The sequence below is a fragment of the Euleptes europaea genome, chromosome 7 (genome assembly GCF_029931775.1).
Source record: "Euleptes europaea isolate rEulEur1 chromosome 7, rEulEur1.hap1, whole genome shotgun sequence".
Classification (NCBI taxonomy): Eukaryota; Metazoa; Chordata; class Lepidosauria; order Squamata; family Sphaerodactylidae; genus Euleptes; species Euleptes europaea.
Genome location: NC_079318.1, coordinates 64,195,758 through 64,213,721, shown reverse-complemented (window position 1 = coordinate 64,213,721; position 17,964 = coordinate 64,195,758). Strand labels below are relative to the sequence as shown.

The 17,964-nt window shown below is 42.2% G+C and overlaps 2 protein-coding genes across 5 annotated transcripts in view; one reads left to right on the top strand and one right to left on the bottom strand.

Annotated features, from left to right (window-relative positions):
* Window positions 1-1,283, top strand: part of FBXO11 (F-box protein 11) — a 122,235-nt gene extending 120,952 nt beyond the window's left edge. For 2 of the 3 annotated variants that reach the window (XM_056853703.1, XM_056853702.1), the window contains exon 23: window positions 1-1,283. In XM_056853703.1, coding sequence (XP_056709681.1) covers window positions 1-130 — 130 coding nt within the window. In that variant the 3' untranslated portion in view covers window positions 131-1,283. The other variant, XR_008933413.1, reaches the window with a different exon arrangement.
* MSH6 (mutS homolog 6) lies at window positions 1,250-17,599 on the bottom strand. Of its 2 annotated transcripts, none has more exons than XM_056853701.1 (9): window positions 17,387-17,599; window positions 15,832-16,007; window positions 11,629-14,167; window positions 7,237-7,502; window positions 5,015-5,132; window positions 3,677-3,766; window positions 2,126-2,280; window positions 1,662-1,861; window positions 1,250-1,414 (listed from the first exon to the last, which is right to left on the bottom strand). In XM_056853701.1, the coding sequence occupies exons 2-9, from the start codon at window positions 15,973-15,975 to the stop codon at window positions 1,336-1,338; spliced, it is 3,591 nt and encodes a 1,196-aa protein (XP_056709679.1). In that variant the 5' UTR covers window positions 15,976-16,007; window positions 17,387-17,599; the 3' UTR covers window positions 1,250-1,335. The 2 variants fall into 2 exon arrangements, with proteins under 2 accessions (XP_056709679.1, XP_056709678.1); XM_056853700.1 differs by having other exon boundaries at window positions 11,629-14,171; window positions 15,833-16,007.
* Window positions 17,600-17,964: the final 365 nt, after the last annotated feature.

The window sequence follows — 17,964 nt, the reverse complement described above, 5'->3', positions numbered from 1 at the left end:
GTTTTTCTGCGACTGTGGTGCTGGAACACTGTCCAATCCCTGTACGCTAGCCGGAGAACCAACACACGATACAGATACACTATATGACTCTGCTCCTCCTATAGAATCTAATACACTGCAGCACAACTGAATTAATTTGAAAAAAGAAGGTCCTGCCATCCTATCGTAACTGTTTAAATTTTTTGAGGAAGTTTATACTTGCCCATTTCTGCAGAAAGACTTAGAATGGATGTGTAAAGTGGTGACACTATGGAGCTCAACCTACCAAAAAGAAAGTGGCAATATGTTGACTCAGGATAACAGAACTGGGCGTTTCAGCATTACTGGCTAAACAGACTTTTGAAGGGACAGATGTGAAGAAAAAGCTGCATCTGTGTACAGATACCAACTTCCACAAGGCTGGTGTTTCTACAAGTAGCATTGAAACGCAGTCCCATTTGCAGTAGTACTATTCTGTAGACGAGCAGCATTCTTTGTTGCTGCCTTTATGGACATGGGTACCAATTGCTTTTTGTAATATGGTAAAAATGTGAGCTAGCACTTCTGCATTTATTTTGATTTTTTTAACATTTATTCAGATTGAGATGATTTTAACGCTTTAATCTCATGTAGTTTTTAATTTCAAGCAAATCTTATTGTACTTGAATGTGTCCTGTTTTGTTAGCACACCTAGACTTGCTGTAATTGTACTCATGTCCCAGTATGTACGTTCTTTCTATGAAAGAGAACACTAATCTTAAATTATATCCAGCAATTTTTCTGGTATCCTTTGCAGTTATAATATCCCCTTTTCCATCCCCTTCCCTTATAATCTTTACTCAGATCACCTTAAACAAGTGTTTTAACGAGACTTCTTAGAGATAATGCACTATAAAACAGAGTTCCCCTGAGTTTTGCTAATGGAGGTTTTACATGTTTTAAAGTACACTGTAAGAAAGTCTCCTCAAAACAATCCTGTATTTCTGTTCACAGTTTTATTGAACAGTCTGGACATTACTCTTACGAACTGCTGAAAATTACAATTTCCTGCTCTAATGATGATGAGACATATATAGACGGCCCTATACAGTTTCATAGCTTTTTTTCCATTTATGTGTATTGGTGACAGTGGGTAATCAACAGCCTGAAAGTGTATGCATGTACCATAACATCTAGACTTAATATATTGTGGAGTATCAATAACCATTATGTAGAGGGTAGTTAAGAATTAAAAAGGGTTTAATTTCCTAGGAAAGACAATGGAAAATGGTCATTTTTAAAAAATAAAGTTTATTAGATCATTATGTTGTCTGCATACTGCCTATAAAGTGTACTACATAAACCGTAAAGGGTCTCTCACTCACAAAGCATCGTCACCAGCTTATGCAGATCATCTACAGCAACTGGAGCTCCTTCAGCCATCAGGCAAAGTTTCCTGGAAAGACACCCATGCATAATTTGGTGAGCAACAAGGAAGTGGAATGACATTAACAGCAAATCTACTTTGCCATTAAAATTTGCATTATTATTAGCAGTATGAAACGTAGTACCAAGCCACTAAACAGTCTGTTCCACTACACTGTCCACTACTTCTTGACCCTATAGAATTAAAGATGCTCTGCAAAGGAAGGAGAAATGTGCCAAGGGAACTTAATGTAAACTGAAAAGAGTATCATACTTACCTAAACAGCCTCAGTGAGAGAGTCGATTTCTCAAAGTCCCTTGCCTTTTTGTGACCCTTCTGAATAATTTCTTCAGGAATGTCAGCAAGCCTCGCAGCATTAAAGCCATAGCTTTTAGGACAGGCCCCCTTAATGAATTTGTAGAGGAATGTGATCGTTTCCTGGCTTGGATCATCAGTTTCATTTTCCACCATACATGCCTGAAAAGAACAAAATACCCAAATTAGAGTTCAATGCTTTATCACTTCACTTGTGTGCAAGTGTCTATGTCAAAGACTGAATAACTTCTCAGTTTTTACAAAGAAGCTGCTCTGACAAATCTTTAAAGGAATGGAACAATTTTCAAGTGGGTTCTTTTTAAGGCTGGGAAGCTGTACTTGGCAGACACTTTGCAGGTCAGACAGAATTCAAAAGCAATTAACATTGGGCAACATCTCTTCGCAGAGCAAGAAAAAAATACATACCATGTGACCCAGCTGCACAGAAGGACTGTGGAAGTAATCCTCTACTAACAAATGGTAGTGAGTTGAAAACATTGTACGGCATTTGATATTCTCTGAAATCTCTTTGACAACTGCACTTGCGATAGCTGTTCCATCAAAAGTAGCTGTACCTCTGCCTGAAAAAAAGTTGGGAAGGAACTGGGTAAACTCCAGGAAGAAGCAGACAATTCAACCCTTCTTGTCATTTGACAAAATCTCCCTCCTAGCCCTTTACTTAAAACTACGATTGCAAAGACCACTGAGTGAAAACAATTTCTTCTTCCCCACACCTTGGGGAAGTTGAGGTTTAGTAGGACTATATCACAACACTTTTAATAGATGAAAGGCTATGTGGACTGATATTTATGCACCAGATACACCATGGTTCAGTAGGCCTGGTCTATACATGCAGAATGGACTTACTACTGCTAACTGCACCAGGGAGGGAATGGGGTTCCTCCATGTAAAAACAGAATCAGCACATTATGGTGAAAGATTTGCATTGCTATACTAGTTTTCTATGCAGAATTATTAATGTAGGGGCCCTTAAAAAATGGAATCCTTCTCCTGAAAACTGAAGTACTACAGCCTGTCACCTCCTTCTCCTACATGTTTTGACCTTTCTTCCTTCACAGAATTGAAAAAAATATCAGTGGGGAAGAAGAAATTATATTCTAACCCCATTCCTATCTTGATTAACAATGTACATAGCTAGAAGCCCTTAGTCGACCAAGAAAAATAAGCTACAGGGAAGCTCAGTTTACGAATAAAGACTTATTGACAAAAATGTGTATTAGAGTCCAAAGCAAGAGAAATTTTTCTTGAGGGAGATGACTCAGGAATGATGTAACACCCACATACATCCCAGAAAGTGGCCAACCAAAGGACCCAGGATTGGAAGAACCTTCTTATAACAGCTTGAAAGTGTTAAGGACATTGTGTTCAGAAGAATGACAAAAGGAGGGAGAAACATGCCTTGCATAAAGAAGATAGAAGTTTCCTTAGCCCTGTTACCCAATTAAGCTAAGCTGACATATATTACTACAGCAAAGTACTATGTAGCTGGGAAAGGGATAACAACTAGGAACACATGTAACTATGCCAAATGTATAAGCTCTCAAACGGATAATCAGGAGTCTACCTGTTTATTAGCTAAGTGTCATGGGACTGAAGTCAATAAAGCCGTGCATCCAGCCACTTCCCCATATTTAGAAATTTAACATTCAATTAAAATGTGAACTTGCTCTGTGAACATTTTCAGTACCTTGTTTAAATTAGGGTGCTATACACGCACTGGGAAACATGCCAAGAATTTACACCCCAAGAGGTGGCATGCTTGTATGCTAACAGGCGAACGTAATAGCTGAAGGCCTGATTTGAGAAAGCTGGGTGCATGCAACACTACACAGATGTGTCATATTTACATCAGAGCTTTGATCAGCATTAACAACTAACATTCTGACAAAAGCAGTATATTAGCACTAGTCATTAAAGCTACAGTGATTTTGTATCTCTCACATAACCAGCAGATACCTAGTTCATCCATCAGAACCAAGGAATGCTCTGTTGCATGCTGTAGAACACTGGAAGTCTCACTCAGCTCAACAAAAAAGGTACTCTCCCCTGGAAGGAAAAACAAAACAGTGTTTTATTTTTAATTGTCATAATTCCAAAGACACTTGGGATTTTGTAGAAAATCTGACACTTAGCTTTATCCATATCATCATCACCTTGTGAAATATTAACATCTGCTTCATAGAGGCCTACACATGTGATCGTGAGAGTAAGTATTAAACAGGAAATAGTAGGAAGCTGCTCGTAACTCATCCATGATCCTCCAAACTGGTGTGGATTGTTTTCTCAATTAAGCCAAGTTAAATGGAAATCTAGTTTCAGAAAGCAAAACTAGTTGTGTCTTAAAAGTAGGTTCATAGCAAACAGACACTTTGCTGAAACTCCAGGAACATCTGTTCTGTAGCAGGACAGTAGCTCTGTTCACAAGTTACAGTGAATACAGTACAATCATGTACAGTGTACACATGATTTTTCTTTATATATGCAATGAGTAGTTATGTTACATTCAACACAGGTACAGCTGAACATGTGACTGACACCTCAAATTTATCCCAGGTACTGGTCCCCGGTTTCATTTGTAAAGTATATGCGTGTGTGTGCAAGTTGATCATGTTTCTTTGTAACGTGAACAGGTCTAGTCTTTTACAATAAGCACAAAATGCCCAGAGACTCCCCATGCCACTAATTTACAGTGCTTGTTGCAAATGTGAAGATTAATAGCCTTTGTTTACTGAATTTGCATCCCACCTAGTTCTCCAGGAGCTCAGAACAGTCTATGAACCACATAAGGTAATTTAGGCTAAAAGACAGCGATACTCCTAATGCCACACTGCGAGCTCGACAACAGTGTAGGGACTTCAAATGTTTACCATATCAAAGCGCAATGCCCTAGTTATCACGCTGGCCCTTGAAACCTGCAATTACTCACGTTGAAAAATGTTTCAATTTCTTTAATGACATTAAAGCCTGACTATATTAAAAATTAAGACAGTGCTCAACCATTTAAAATAATAACACTATATTTTGCTGTTATAAATTGGTATTTGATGTACCTAGCTATGCATGACACTGACCAAACGACCAGCCCTACAATGCTGGTACCTTAAAAATACGAGCACCTTAAAGCCTCATCCTCTGGGATGGATAAGCGTTGTTGGAAGTAAAGGATTATATTTAAACTCTGATTCAATTGAGGGGAGGAGCAGAACAAAATCTAATAACCATGATCAACATGTGTAAATTTTGAAGGTGAGGCTGCTCCTGCTACTTGCTCTGCTCTAGGATTTAAAAACTCACCAGACAAAATTCTGTCTGAAGCACCGAGTCTTGTGAACACGCGATCAACAGGAGTAAGCCTACAAGATTCAGCGGGTACGAAGAATCCCAACTGGGCCATTATTACCAGGAGGCCAGCCTACAAAGCAACAAAGCCAATATCATAAATCCAAAATAAGGACAGGAGCATATCTTCCATCACTTCTCCACCAAGTATAGTTCCAGTGAACTAAAGTGGTTTGTATTTGGGCCAACCAGTACAAGTAAATATCCTCAGAGCTACAAATTGTCCTTGGTTGCTCATTCCTTACCGCTGTGATAAAAACCAGAGGAAAAACAACTCTACAAAGAAGTGCTTGACGTTGAGAGTGGGACACTCCATCATAGTCTTACATGTAACACTGATTTAGTCAATCATAATGAAACACTGATGGATATTAATACAGAAAAATACTCAGTACAAACTTCTACAGATATTGCTGTGGAAATGCAAAATTATCAGAAAGCCTTTTTTTAAGGGACGGTTTCTTAGAGTTTTAGGGAAGAAATCCAGAAAAGCATTTACCGTATATACTCGTGTATAAGCCGAGTTTTTCAGCCCCAAAAATGGGCTGAAAAAGCCGGCCTCGGCTTATACGCGGGTCAATACGGGGGGAGGGAGGGGGGAGGGAGGAGGGAGGGGGGAAACTTACCGCCGCCGCTGCCGGCCCCGTGCCGCTTCCTGCCGCCGGGAGCGGCCTGGGGCAGCCTCCTGCAGCCGCAGGAAGGCTGCCCTGGCCCCCCGGCCCCCGCCGCCATTTTTCCCGGGCGGGAGGGGCCTTGGGCAGCCTCCTGCAACCGCAGGATGCCTGCCCAAGGCCCCCCCGCCGCCATTTTTTCGGGCGGGAGGGGCCTTGGGCAGCCTCCTGCAGCCGCAGGAAGGCTGCCCCGGCCCTTCCCGCCCCTGCCGCCATTTTTCCTGGGCGGAAGGGGCCTTGGGCAGCCTCCTGCAGCCGCAGGAAGGCTGCCCAAGGCTCCCCCGCCCCCGCTGCCATTTTTTTCAGGCGGGAGGGGCCTTGGGCAGCCTCCTGCAGCCGCAGGAAGGCTGCCCCGGCCCTTCCCGCCCCCGCCGCCATTTTTCCCGGGCGGGAGGGGCCTTGGGCAGCCATCCTGCAGCCGCAGGAAGGCTGCTCCGGGTCCCCCTGGGCCTCGCCGCCGCTTCCTCCCGCCGGGAGCGGCCTGGGGCAGCCTCCTGCAGCCGCAGGAAGGCTGCCCAGGCCCTCCCGGGCCGCGCCACTGCCGGACCCTCGCCGCTGGAGAACCCTGTCAGGTAAGCCTGCGGGGGGGGAGGGGTTATAAGCCGACCCTCGGCTTATACGCGGGTGCCTAATTTTTCCCCATTTTTGGGGAGAAATTAGGCACCTCGGCTTATACGCAGGTCGGCTTATACATGGGTATATACGGTAAGTTGTTTCACCACTTCATTTAGAAAAGCTGCTAGAAGTCACGTGACTCCAACGGCCCTCACAATCTGTTTGAACTAGCCAGCCAGCAGTAGAAGAGAACAGTTTTATACCCTTTTGGCTCCTCATTACAGCCCCCCTCCCCCTGTATGCCTTTTGTCCATTTGGGTCCCAGGAATCATCTTCCCAGGGGTAGGAGTCAAAAAGGGATTGCAAATAAGATCAGTGTGGGGGGAAACCCATGCATAATCTGCTGACATTTGATTGCAAGCAAGCCAATATTCTGTATAAACCATGAAGTGTTAAAATGCAATGAAAAAAATCAAGAGCTGTAACCAAGAGTGCTGCTCTTGTAACAAATGGCTCATTTGTATAGACGATCTGGATTTTAACAGTGAGCCATTTTTTTCAGAGGACGTTTTTGGCATGGGGCACACTGTATTAGATTTTTATATTTTGCCAGGCAATGGCACACCATATACATAGGGTTCATGGGTTCTCTGCTACTATCTGGATGGGGGAAAGGGGGCTGATATGGAGAATCATAGGATTCTGAGTAAAGTATACTGTCCATCCTTATTCCAGTAACACAAATTGGAAGGAGCAAGTCAAACGGTGTACTCTCTGGGAATACTGTTTTGCTTTGCAAAAAGTGTAGATGATTTTTTTTCTTGCATGATGTTACAGCTAATAAGGAAATCTCTTTTTTAATTCCAAATATGTTAGTGAATCTTATCTGCAGTGTGAAGGATTTGGATTAAAATAGTTAACTATATGGCAAAACACACTTCTGTTAATCACCTGTCTCATGAGTGTTGACTTGCCTCCCATATTTGGGCCAGTCACCAGAACGCAGCGAGCATCAGTCCAGGAATCTTCACCCTCCACACCAATTAGTATATCATTAGGAATGAAGTCATCCCCAAAGAAAGTTTGCGTAATGCATGGGTGACGTGAAGCTCTGAGCTCCAGAAAGGGTGGCGTGTTCTTTTCTGGCAGCAGAAATACCGGTCGGCATAGTGGTCCATCACATCCTTGACTGTACTGTGCCAGGCACAGTAGGACATCTACAAAAACAAAAGAAAATCCCAATCAGCTTTTCAGCCTCCTTATTGTGAACACCAGGTAGCTAAAATACCAGTTACTTAAAAGCAATTTTTACAGAGTTTTCAGCATAATTCTGTCTTACAAGCAAGAACAACAATTCAAAAGCTATACGTTGTTGTACTGAATTGCATCCAGGATTGCCAACCGACAGGTACTAGCTGAAGATCTCCTGCTATTACAACTGATCACCAGCTGATAGGGATTAGTTCCCCTGGAGAAAATGGCCGCTTTGGCAATTGGACTCTATGGCATTTAAGTCCCTCCCCTCCCCAAACCCCGTCCTCCTCAGGCTCCACCCTAAAAATCTCCAGGTATTTCCCAACCCAGAGCTAGCAACCCTAATTGCATCCAACTGCAGTTATTGAGTATCTGTACGAGTATGGATCAAAAATAAGCTCAGATCAACTATTTGAGACCAAATCCTATGATGAAAGGTTGAAGGTGGTAGGATAACCATCTTCAAGTATTTGAAGGGCTGCCTTTTTTTTGCCATCTTCTGGGCATGGAGCAGGGATCACTGGTGGGGGGGATAGCTGAATTTCCTGCATTGAAGGGGGCTGGACTAGATGACCCTGGTGGTCCCTTCCAACTCTATGATTTAAGTGCCCATGTATAAATTTTGTATGCTAATACTGTTCTGTGAGAAGGGACAGGGATCATGACTTTTAATAAATTTATCATGGCATAAGCTTTTGTGAGCCATAGTACAAACTGCAAAATGTGTCATCTAAATGGGTAGGTATCTAGAACCCAGTGAGAGAAAGTAGTATCTTTTAAAAAACATTATTTTTGTTTCAAAAGTTCAAACACTGCAAGAGAGATTTAGAATATTTGTTTCAGAGGGTAGTCATATTGGTCTACGGTAGAAGAGCTAGATTCGAGTCCAGTAGCACCTCACAGACCAACAAGATTTTCAGGGTATAAGCTTTTGACAGTCAAAGCTTCCTTCCTCAGATATCTGATGAAGGGAGCTTTGACTCGCGAACGCTTATACTCCAAAAATCTTGTTGGTCTCTGAGGTGCTACTGGACAAGAAGTGAGTATTTTTCTACATATATTCTACTTTTCTGCCAACACACAAACCAAGATAGCAGTAACATGTTTTTAAAAAGCAACAAGCCCTCCTCCCTTTCTCTGTACACACACACCTACCCACTTAGTCACTAATTCCTCTTGAAATATTTATTTTCTGCCTTTTCCTAAGCAGGCTCAGACATCTGATGAGGTGGGCTTATACCATAATTCATCAGCTATTTTAAAAAGGCACAGTCCCTGTTGTTTTTGCTAGGATAGACTAACACCGCTATCCCTCTACAGTTTTTCATTAAGACTGCATTGCTGCTACACAGATCATTAGGAGTGGAGTGGCCAGGGAAAATCCTGGTGGACTGACGGACGGCCTGGAAGCTGCCCCGACCCTAGAGCACCTTTGTGCAAAGTGGGTGGGAGCCGCCACCACTGTTTGCGCCCATGGGATGGAGGTGGGAGCCGCTACTGCCGCAAGCCAGCGACTCATATTCTGCACAACTCAAGATGGGTGCAAAGCGGGCAAGTGCCACTGCCAGGGCAAGCTGGTGCCCTTGCAAGGGGAGTGGTAACAGAATGCATGAGCAGGGCAGAAGCCACAACAAGCCTCCTCCTCCCCCCAGTTGGGGGGCAGGGTCCTTTCTAGGGCAATTTTTACCTCCTAGTCCACCCCTGCAGATCACCAACTCTACACTCAGGCCTGGTTCACACATGCATTGACACGAGATAGCAGAAAGGTGGTGGTGTGATCTTGCACTACCTCATACTGCAGCTAAAGGATCAAAGTTTGGAATGTTGTATGTTAAGAACTCCCTGCAAACCGAAAACCAGCCTCATAAGCTAAGACAGGATACAGATCCTTTCTTCCTGCTTTGCTAGTTTTCTATTTGCATAGTTATTTAAGCAAAACATTTATACATGGAAATCACCCACAATATGAAGCAGCACAAGTCCATTCTACAGCCATAGGACTGCCACCTCAGGCTCACCTCACTCCCCTTAATGTGTAATCCAAACCAGAGTTAAGTGCTTGATGATGTAGCTGGAGAAGGATCACTCCCTGCTTCCAGTAGGCTCATCCATATGATTCATAATGTATACAGTTTCAGAAGTCAGAATCTTGTACATGCGCTTGTAACAAGAGCACACATCCGCAAAAACTGTTACATAAATGCCATTGTGATGGACACAGAATGGAAGTCAATTGTCTTTCCACAGTTCTGCTCCCACAGGACAGCTATTCCTGCTTTCCAACATTCAAAACAGCAAGTGCCCTACGCAAAAGTTTAAATGGAAATATATCCCATGATTACAGAATTCTGATAATACCATCTATCACTCTTTTCTCATTGAATCACAGAGTTGGAAGGGCCATTCAGGCCATTTAAGTCCAACCCCCTGCTTAATGCAGGATCAGCCTAGACCAGTGATGGCGAACCTTTTAGAGACCGAGTGCCCAAACTGCAACCCAAAACCCACTTACTTATCACAAAGTGCCAACACGGCAATTTAACCTGAATACTGAGGTTTTAGTTTAGAAAAAAACAACTCATACATTAACATCTTTTGTCTTAAAAGAAAAACACAATAACAGAGATTTCAATGATACAAACAAACTGAAAGGTGGGAGGCGCCACAAAGCCCTCGCTATGGCCCGAGCGCTCTGCTCCTCTCCAGCTATGCCACGCTGTGACCTATGCTCCCCTCCAACCTATCTCCTCTCCAACCCCACCATAGGAATCACCTTTGCCACAGACTCAACAGGCTGCCATCCGCGCCACACCTTCACGCCGCATGTGAACTGACCGGCATGTGAGCAGCTCAGCTGCATGTGACAGGGGAGGGAGGAAGCGCTCCCATTGGGCTGCTGGGCAGAGGGGCGGGTGATATGAGAAATGCCCTCAGATGTGCGTGGAGAGGGAGAGGGGAGCAGCCCCCCCCCATCCCTCTGGCTTTCTAGTAACGAGCTCAGGTGAACTCTGTGCTGGGGCGACAGTACTCGTGCCCACAGAGAGGGCTCTGAGTGCCCCCTCTAGCATGAGTGCCGTAGGTTCACCACCACTAGCCTAGACCGTCCCGACAAGTGCTTGTCCAGCCTCTGCTTAAAGACTGCCAGTGAGGGGGAGCTCACCACCTCCCTAGGTAGCTGATTCCACTGTCAAACAACTCTTACTGTAAAAAATTTTCCCTAATATCCAGCCAGTACCTTTCCTCCCACAATTTAAACCCATTGTGAGTCCTCTCCTCTGCTGCCAACAGGAACAGCTCCCTGCACTCCTCTAAGTGACAGCCCTTCAAATACTTAAAGAGAGCAATCATGTCCCCCCTCAACCTCCTCTTCTCCAGACTAAACATTCCCAACTTCCTCAGCCTTTCCTCGTAGGGCTTGGTCTCCAGGCCCCTGATCATCCTCGTCACTCTCCTCTGCACCTGCTCAATTCTGTCCACATCCTTTTTGAAGTGAGGACTCCAGAACTGCACACAGTACTCTAGGTGCGGCCTGACCAAGAAAGGAAATAGTGTGTGGCGGAAGATGGCTTGCCATACAACCCAACCTCTTTGTTAGTGGTCAAAAGCTGTAACAGCACCAATCAGAAGAAAGGACTTCTTGGTTGTAGGGCACATGCATACAAGGATTGATAGTGATTTTTTTCCCCACTTCTACAACTCTCCCCCCGCCCCCAAGAAAGATGTTATACAACTTCTGAGAAAAAGTTTCCTTTCATAAGAACTGAAGCTGTGGACAAACTTTTAAACACCACCTTGCATTGGATCTAACCTGTTTTTCCACTGGCAAGAGATTAACAAACTGCCAAAAAGGCTAAAATGGGGATCACTGGACCTGCATGGACAAGCCATGTAGGATGGGGGGCTGTAGTAAAAATGGAAATTGAGCCACCTCCTTCATTGAGACGGCAAAGTCCAAATACAATTGCTTTGGGGGTCGCATCTGCACTCATTGGCTGGCCCCAATACACTGTATGTAAACACAGAAATGAAAGATTAAATTAAGGTTAACGCACCGACGGTCCATATTAGCACATAGTGAAGACTCCATACCTAGCACCGCGATGCATTCCACCGCTGTTCGCCAGTCTTTGTTGTTTTTATCAAAGTTATAAAATACCCTTTTCATACAATCCTTCTGCGCTGCATCCCTCCGTTCTTCAGCATTGACCATCTCTGCCAACATCTTTTCTATGTCTTTGGTCCAGTAACGTTTGTAGCCTTTTCTGGTAGACTTTAACACATATTCATCAGGCAAGTTACTAGGCAATGCGCTTTCTGCAATCTCCATTTGATAGCGGTTTTTGCCTGCTCCCCAATACATCATGGCTTTGCACCCGAGCTGTTTGCGCTGCTTTTCCATATACTGACGGAGGCGCTCCTCAACATTACTTATATCCTGTAGTGCTTTGTCATACTCAGAATCAAACCCAGCTTTTGGATTAATCACACCAGTCTTGCGTGCAACAGTATGGTCAAAAGATGTCTCCCATCTTTCAATCTCTGCTTTCAAATCTGGGAAACAGCCTGCTGGGTTTTTAGTTTTAACTGTTACTATTTGCTTAAGTGTTTTGGATGTAAAACCATCAACGATATCTTCCAAAATTAAGATAACCTCAAGGATTATTTTAAACCCTTCTAATGTGGACAAAAAGTCTACAATCTTCTTTTTACTATACCTTATCTCTTCATACAAAATTGCCCTGTTGTTTGGATGATTCTGGATCTTAAGTGATGATCCAATACTGTGAATCTTGCCCAAGTATTTTTCAAGGTCTGGCAACTTTTTCAGAAGATCACGGATTTCAGACATTTTGGCAGCCTCAGCTAGGAGGTCTTCAACTGCGTCCAGGCGGTCATTGATAGCGGCAGGATTACACAATGGTGCACAGAGCCACTGTTTCAAGAGTCTCCTTCCAAATGGGGTACAACACATGTCAAGCTTCTCCAGCAATGAACCTTCTAGTGTACTAGTGGTTTCATTCTGCAGTATTTCCAGATTTGTTAGAGTCACCCCATCCAGCACCATCCTCTGACTAGTTTTAGCAAAGATATTACTTGATTCAGTTGTTTGTGTAATATGAATATCCACAGGAACATATTCTTCAAAGTTTGCCATTGATAATAGCTCGTGGTCAATAATACATTTCTTAAGGTAGAAGACACAGCTACCAAGAGCACACAGAGCTAACTCACTGTTCTCCGCTGGAGTAAGTCCAAGCGAGTCACTTTCCGCAGCCATGGATCTGATTACTGGAGGTAGAACAAGTCTACCGCTGGCGTTTTCCTGGCCCTCAAAGTAGCCTTCCTCAATCAGAGTTTTTAATGTTTTGGCTGCAGTCCAAAACTGAGAACCAGGAGCCAAGCCTTCCTGCATAGTAGAAGACAATAAGCCTTTGAATATCTTTTGTGTTTCTGCAGAGGGGTTTCCTCTCTCAAAAAGGATCTGCACAGGAATATAATGAGCCAAAAGAGTTCTAAACCTTGAGCAATGGCGGTCGTCCAGGAACTGACCAACATAGAACTTTCCCACTGTTGTATCAACAAAACATACTCCATAAATACGATGGAGGCCAGCAGAATCAACCACTTTTTCTTTTACGCACAAAAGGTATTTGCTTTGGTCCTCTGAAAGGTCACCATCCAGAACACTGTAGGTTTGTGTCCCTTTGGTAACGATCCTGCATATTTCTCTTCGAACAACCCTGTCAAATTTCGTTGGATGAGCCAGAGATTTACAACGTGCTTCCATCATTTCAGGCGTCTCTATCTGCTCAACGCGGACAACTTTGTAACCTTTCTGGACCAAAACACTGGAGAATTTGTCAAAAGCCATTTCTGGGAAGCCTGAATGAGCCCAACAGCCTTTCATGAACACCAGTCCCAGCTCTTTAACCCCAACAACAGCATCCATGTGGTACAGCTCATAAAACTTTCCAACTTTGTAGAATATCACACAGTCAAAATGCTGACTCTTCATCTCCCACCACTTCCGCATTCCTGGAGTGCAGTTTTTCAGATAGTCCTCTGGCACAAACAGTGTACCTGGATCATAATCTGGATCATTTTTCTTTCTTCTACGGGCGTCTTTTCTTTTATCATCTTGGAGCCAATCAATTTTATCATGTTCCCATACAGCTGGGATGTCATAATTCACTCCTCCTCCATTGAAGCTTGGCTGAAAATCAAAGCATTCAGGAGCTGCAAAAGATGTTAGCCTGTTCTTGATCTCAGAAGACAGACTAATTTCTCTTCTGGGAGCTACAAGAAGGTCATTTTTAAAACTTTCCTTCTGAGGAGGTTTGCTTATCTTTTCCTGAGTTTGTTTATTACAGGCTTTAATGGAATTTACTGCTTCCTTTTTTGGACCAGGCTCAGATTCAGAGGCCTCGCTGTCCCCTCCTCCGTTGCTGACTTCATCACTGCTGGCTTCCTCTGGCTTAAACTCCATGTCTGAACCTTCATTGTCACTCTCTGAATCCATGACCACTCTCCTCCTTTTGGCTTTCCCAGCATGTCGCTGCTGTCCAGCTGCCCTTTTCTGTCTTCTCCCTCCCCTTGATGTTTCAAAATCTTCACCCTCATCACTCACCTGCGAACAAGAGAGAGAAAGGTAGCAAAGGCAACCTGCTAATTGAAGAGGCTAACGGCAAGCTAACACCGAAAACCTGCACAGAGCCCAACACAACTGTCAAAATGTATAGAGATCTGATTTTCTTAAGAATAGAGGTTTCAAATATTAGGATTCGCAGATAAAAAAACAACGTTAAAAAAGATATTAGTTATAGGAAACAAAGGACAAATTTCTAAGTTGTATCAATTAATACTAGAATATAATTCAGAAGAGGAAAGAGTCAAAACAGTAATGATATTATGGGCAAGAGATCTGGCCCATAATATAGAAGTAGAAGAATGGGAAGACTCTGGATGAAAGAATATAAATTTACAATAGCCAGTTGTATAAAAGAAAATATGTATAAAATGTTCTATAGAGGATATACTACTCCAGTATTATTGGCAAAGATGGACAAAACAATTTCAGATGAATGCTGGAGATGTAAAGAGAAGAAAGGGACCTTTTACCATGTCTGGTGGACGTGTGGAAGAATAAAAATTTTTTGGAAAAGGGTAATTACGGAAACAGGGAATTTGATACAGAGTAATACAAAAAAACAAAAAAAAAAAAAAAAACAACCAGAAACTTGTTTGTTAGGTTTATTCACGAAAAATATTAAAAAAGAAGATAAAGCAGTTTGTCAGTATAGTTTTGCAGCAGCGCGATTGATAATTGCTAAATCCTGGAAAGGGAAAAAAACTTCATATGAAAGATTGGAGAGACAAAATGATTTACTATATACAAATGGAAAAATTACAAATAGCTTGAAAGGAAAAGATACAGAAGTATTTAAGAGTCAATGGCAAAAAACACATATATTGGGCAAAAGCAGCAAAGGTAGATTTTACAAAAATGATGAAGGGGTTGTAAGTAAAATAAATAAGTATAGGGTAAGATAAGTTAAAGTATAAATCTAAGAGATTAATCAACGGGAGTCGCTCACGGTGAAGGGGGGTGATGGGGGATGGAGGGTTATAAAATGGAGGTTTTTAAAATGAGAAGGTGGCACAAAGATGAATGCCTTCACACAAAAATAAACCTAAACATGTGCAGTTCTGCTTTCATATACTGCTCAAAATAGATGCAAAACAGAAAAAGAAACATGACCAAATAAAGCAGCAGCCTCTACGAAATATTGCCATCTAGCAGTGACCTACTACCGTCCTCAGAAAAGCTACGTAAGCCAGTAGCTTACACACACGTGTGCATGTGTATAATGTTTAACTTTCTGTTCAAGATGTGATCACATATGGAAGCTGGAGGAAAGCTGCTACTTTCTGTTAACTGGATTAATGTCTTTCAAATATTGTTGAAAAGAAAAAAAATAACTTCTGAGATGATGTCATATTCAAGCCTTCCAGCAAAGAAAACATACCTTTGCAGCTGCCCAGCCTTGAGCTGAGTTTAAAAAGGGGGGGCTCTCAGGGCAAAATGTTTGTTTCCAAGCTTTGCTTACTAAGATGGAGCTAGACCAGCTCATAAACAGTCTGTGGGTGTGAGTTTTGTGGATTCCTAAGTGCTTTCATCTGAAGATGTTAGAAGGAAGGCAAATATGTACTTATATGAAATTCTGCCCAAGCATGATTAAAAAGCCTCTTTCCTAATCTCTTCTGAAAGCAAACAAAACAAAAACAAATCACCTCCATCTCTTCTTCATCTTCCTCCTCACTTTCTGAAGGTTTGTCACATACAGCCAAATCAAGTCGCTCTGTTTTATCTTTTCTCAAAGCAGTGTCTGCCAGTTCCATTGCTCTTTTGATTTCAGGCTTTGAACTGTAAAACATACCTCCCCTCTGTGTTTCCCGACCGCCAGAACCTATAAAGCAAGGAGAAAATGGTCAGAAACGAAATTTGAACTATAACATGGCCGGTCTCTAATTTTTTATACATCCTCTAACATGCAGAAGTCTTACAGGTTCAATTTCAAATTCTGAATTCATAATCTTGCGAGAGCTATTCTTCGGAACTGCTAAGAAGCAAGAATGCTTCATATATTAATTTACAATACTTTTTATACCACTGAAAGTCAACTATTACTTTCCTTTCTGGGGAAAAATGAGACATGTGAAAACTCTTGAAAAAGATATGGAGAATTTCAGGAAACTTCTCTGTGGAGATTTTTTCAGTTTGTTTGTATTGTAGCATAAGGCTTTTGTGAACCAGAGCCCCTTTTATCAACTGCATATATTCAATCCAATGTAAATATTTGCCAAAAGAATGTAACACTTAATGTACCTGACAAAGAAAATATGGAGCATCTTTTTAATGTGGTGGTGTTACTCAGAGTCTGCCAAGCATATTGCTCTTACAACAGCCCTCTGGTTCTTCTTACTTCCCACTTGCCTCAGATCTCTTCATCTTTTGCATCAAGTGAAATTAACTGATTACTGTTAGAACACACACAAATATAGCCAGTGCAGTATAGCAGTTAGGAGAGCTGGTCTAGTATCTGGGAGACCCAGATTCAAATCCCCATTTATGCCATGGAAGCTCACTGGGTGATCATGGGCCAGTCACACACTCTCAGCCTAATCGACCTCACAAGGTTGTTGTGAAGATAAAATGGAGGAGAGGAGAACAATGTAAGCCACTTTCAGTCCCCAGTGGGAAGGTGAGGTACAAATGAAATACATTAAAAAATTAAGTAAAATCAACGAACAAACTAACTTGAGAAATTGCTTTTAATTCATAGACAGTAGCACCTGAACAACTAAAAAAATTATATCAGTATGAGCTCTTTTGTAAGTCTTTCATTTTCTAAACTCTTTGAAAATCAAAGATGAAGTTCAGAATCAGTGGTTATGATCTTTCAAACACTCATGAAACTGAAGTATAGATCCTTAAAAATAAAATTAATATTTATGGAGATAGAGCAAGGTGTAAACCAAATTATACGGCTTCAAGTGAGCTGCCCCTGTTCTATGTCAATTTTCTTTATGCTTTCGCTGGCATTTTATCTTTCTGCTAACTTAAACTGGTTTTAGGTTGCTCTTATGATTTAATGCTGTATAGTTATTTTATTGATTGCTTTTGTTTTATGTCTTTAATTTGTTGTATGTGGCCTTGAGTAAATAAATAATTAAAAATAAACAATGGTCCCTATTGCTATTATGATACTTGCTTCAAAGCAAACACAGGAGCAGACTGTAAGCCCAACTGGGTTCCATGTTCAGTTCTCAGAATCACACTTCTTACCTGTATATGGTTTTATGTATTTAACAGCAACCCAGCCTCTTGATGGCTCATCATCAAAAAACTGTACATGGATGCGAGAAGATCTTCCTCTCCCTCTGACAAACGTCCCTTCTGTTGGATGATTGTACACGAGGCATGGCCACCAAGGGTAACCTTCAAGTTTGGCCCAAACCAAATCACCAGGTGCAAGTTCACCGAGGACGCTATATGGGACAAAACATATTGGCTTGCATCACAACAAACTTGTTCACTGACAACGATTACATAATCAACATGGGTTAAGGATGTGTTTCTCTGAAAGACCAGTTGACAGTTTGAGAATAGGAATACAGGTTATCTTCTAAACACCACCCCCCATTTAAGAATTTCAGTTTAGGAAAGACCAGCAATATATTTTTGTTGTGATGTAATAAACCAAAGTGCTTCTGAGTGTGCACAGAGTTCTCTCTCATCACTAACCAATGACAGCTTGAGAATATCATCAGAGCCTCCTGGTAAAAATTTGGGTTTCACTGATGGGGTCCAAAGGAGGCAAATAACAGTAAATTCCTTCTTAGAAGCTTAGGTCGTTATTTGGG

Coding starts and splice junctions, on each gene's coding strand:
- MSH6 (XM_056853700.1), bottom strand. CDS start 15,975: ATGTTTTACAGTTCAAAGCCTGAAATCAAAAGAGCAATGGAACTGGCA. Junction 7,503..11,628: donor GGAATGCATCGCGGTGCTAG/GTATGGAGTCTT, acceptor TTGTTTTTGTAG/ATGTCCTACTGTGCCTGGCA. Junction 1,415..1,661: donor CTCTCACTGAGGCTGTTTAG/GTAAGTATGATA, acceptor GTGTCTTTCCAG/GAAACTTTGCCTGATGGCTG.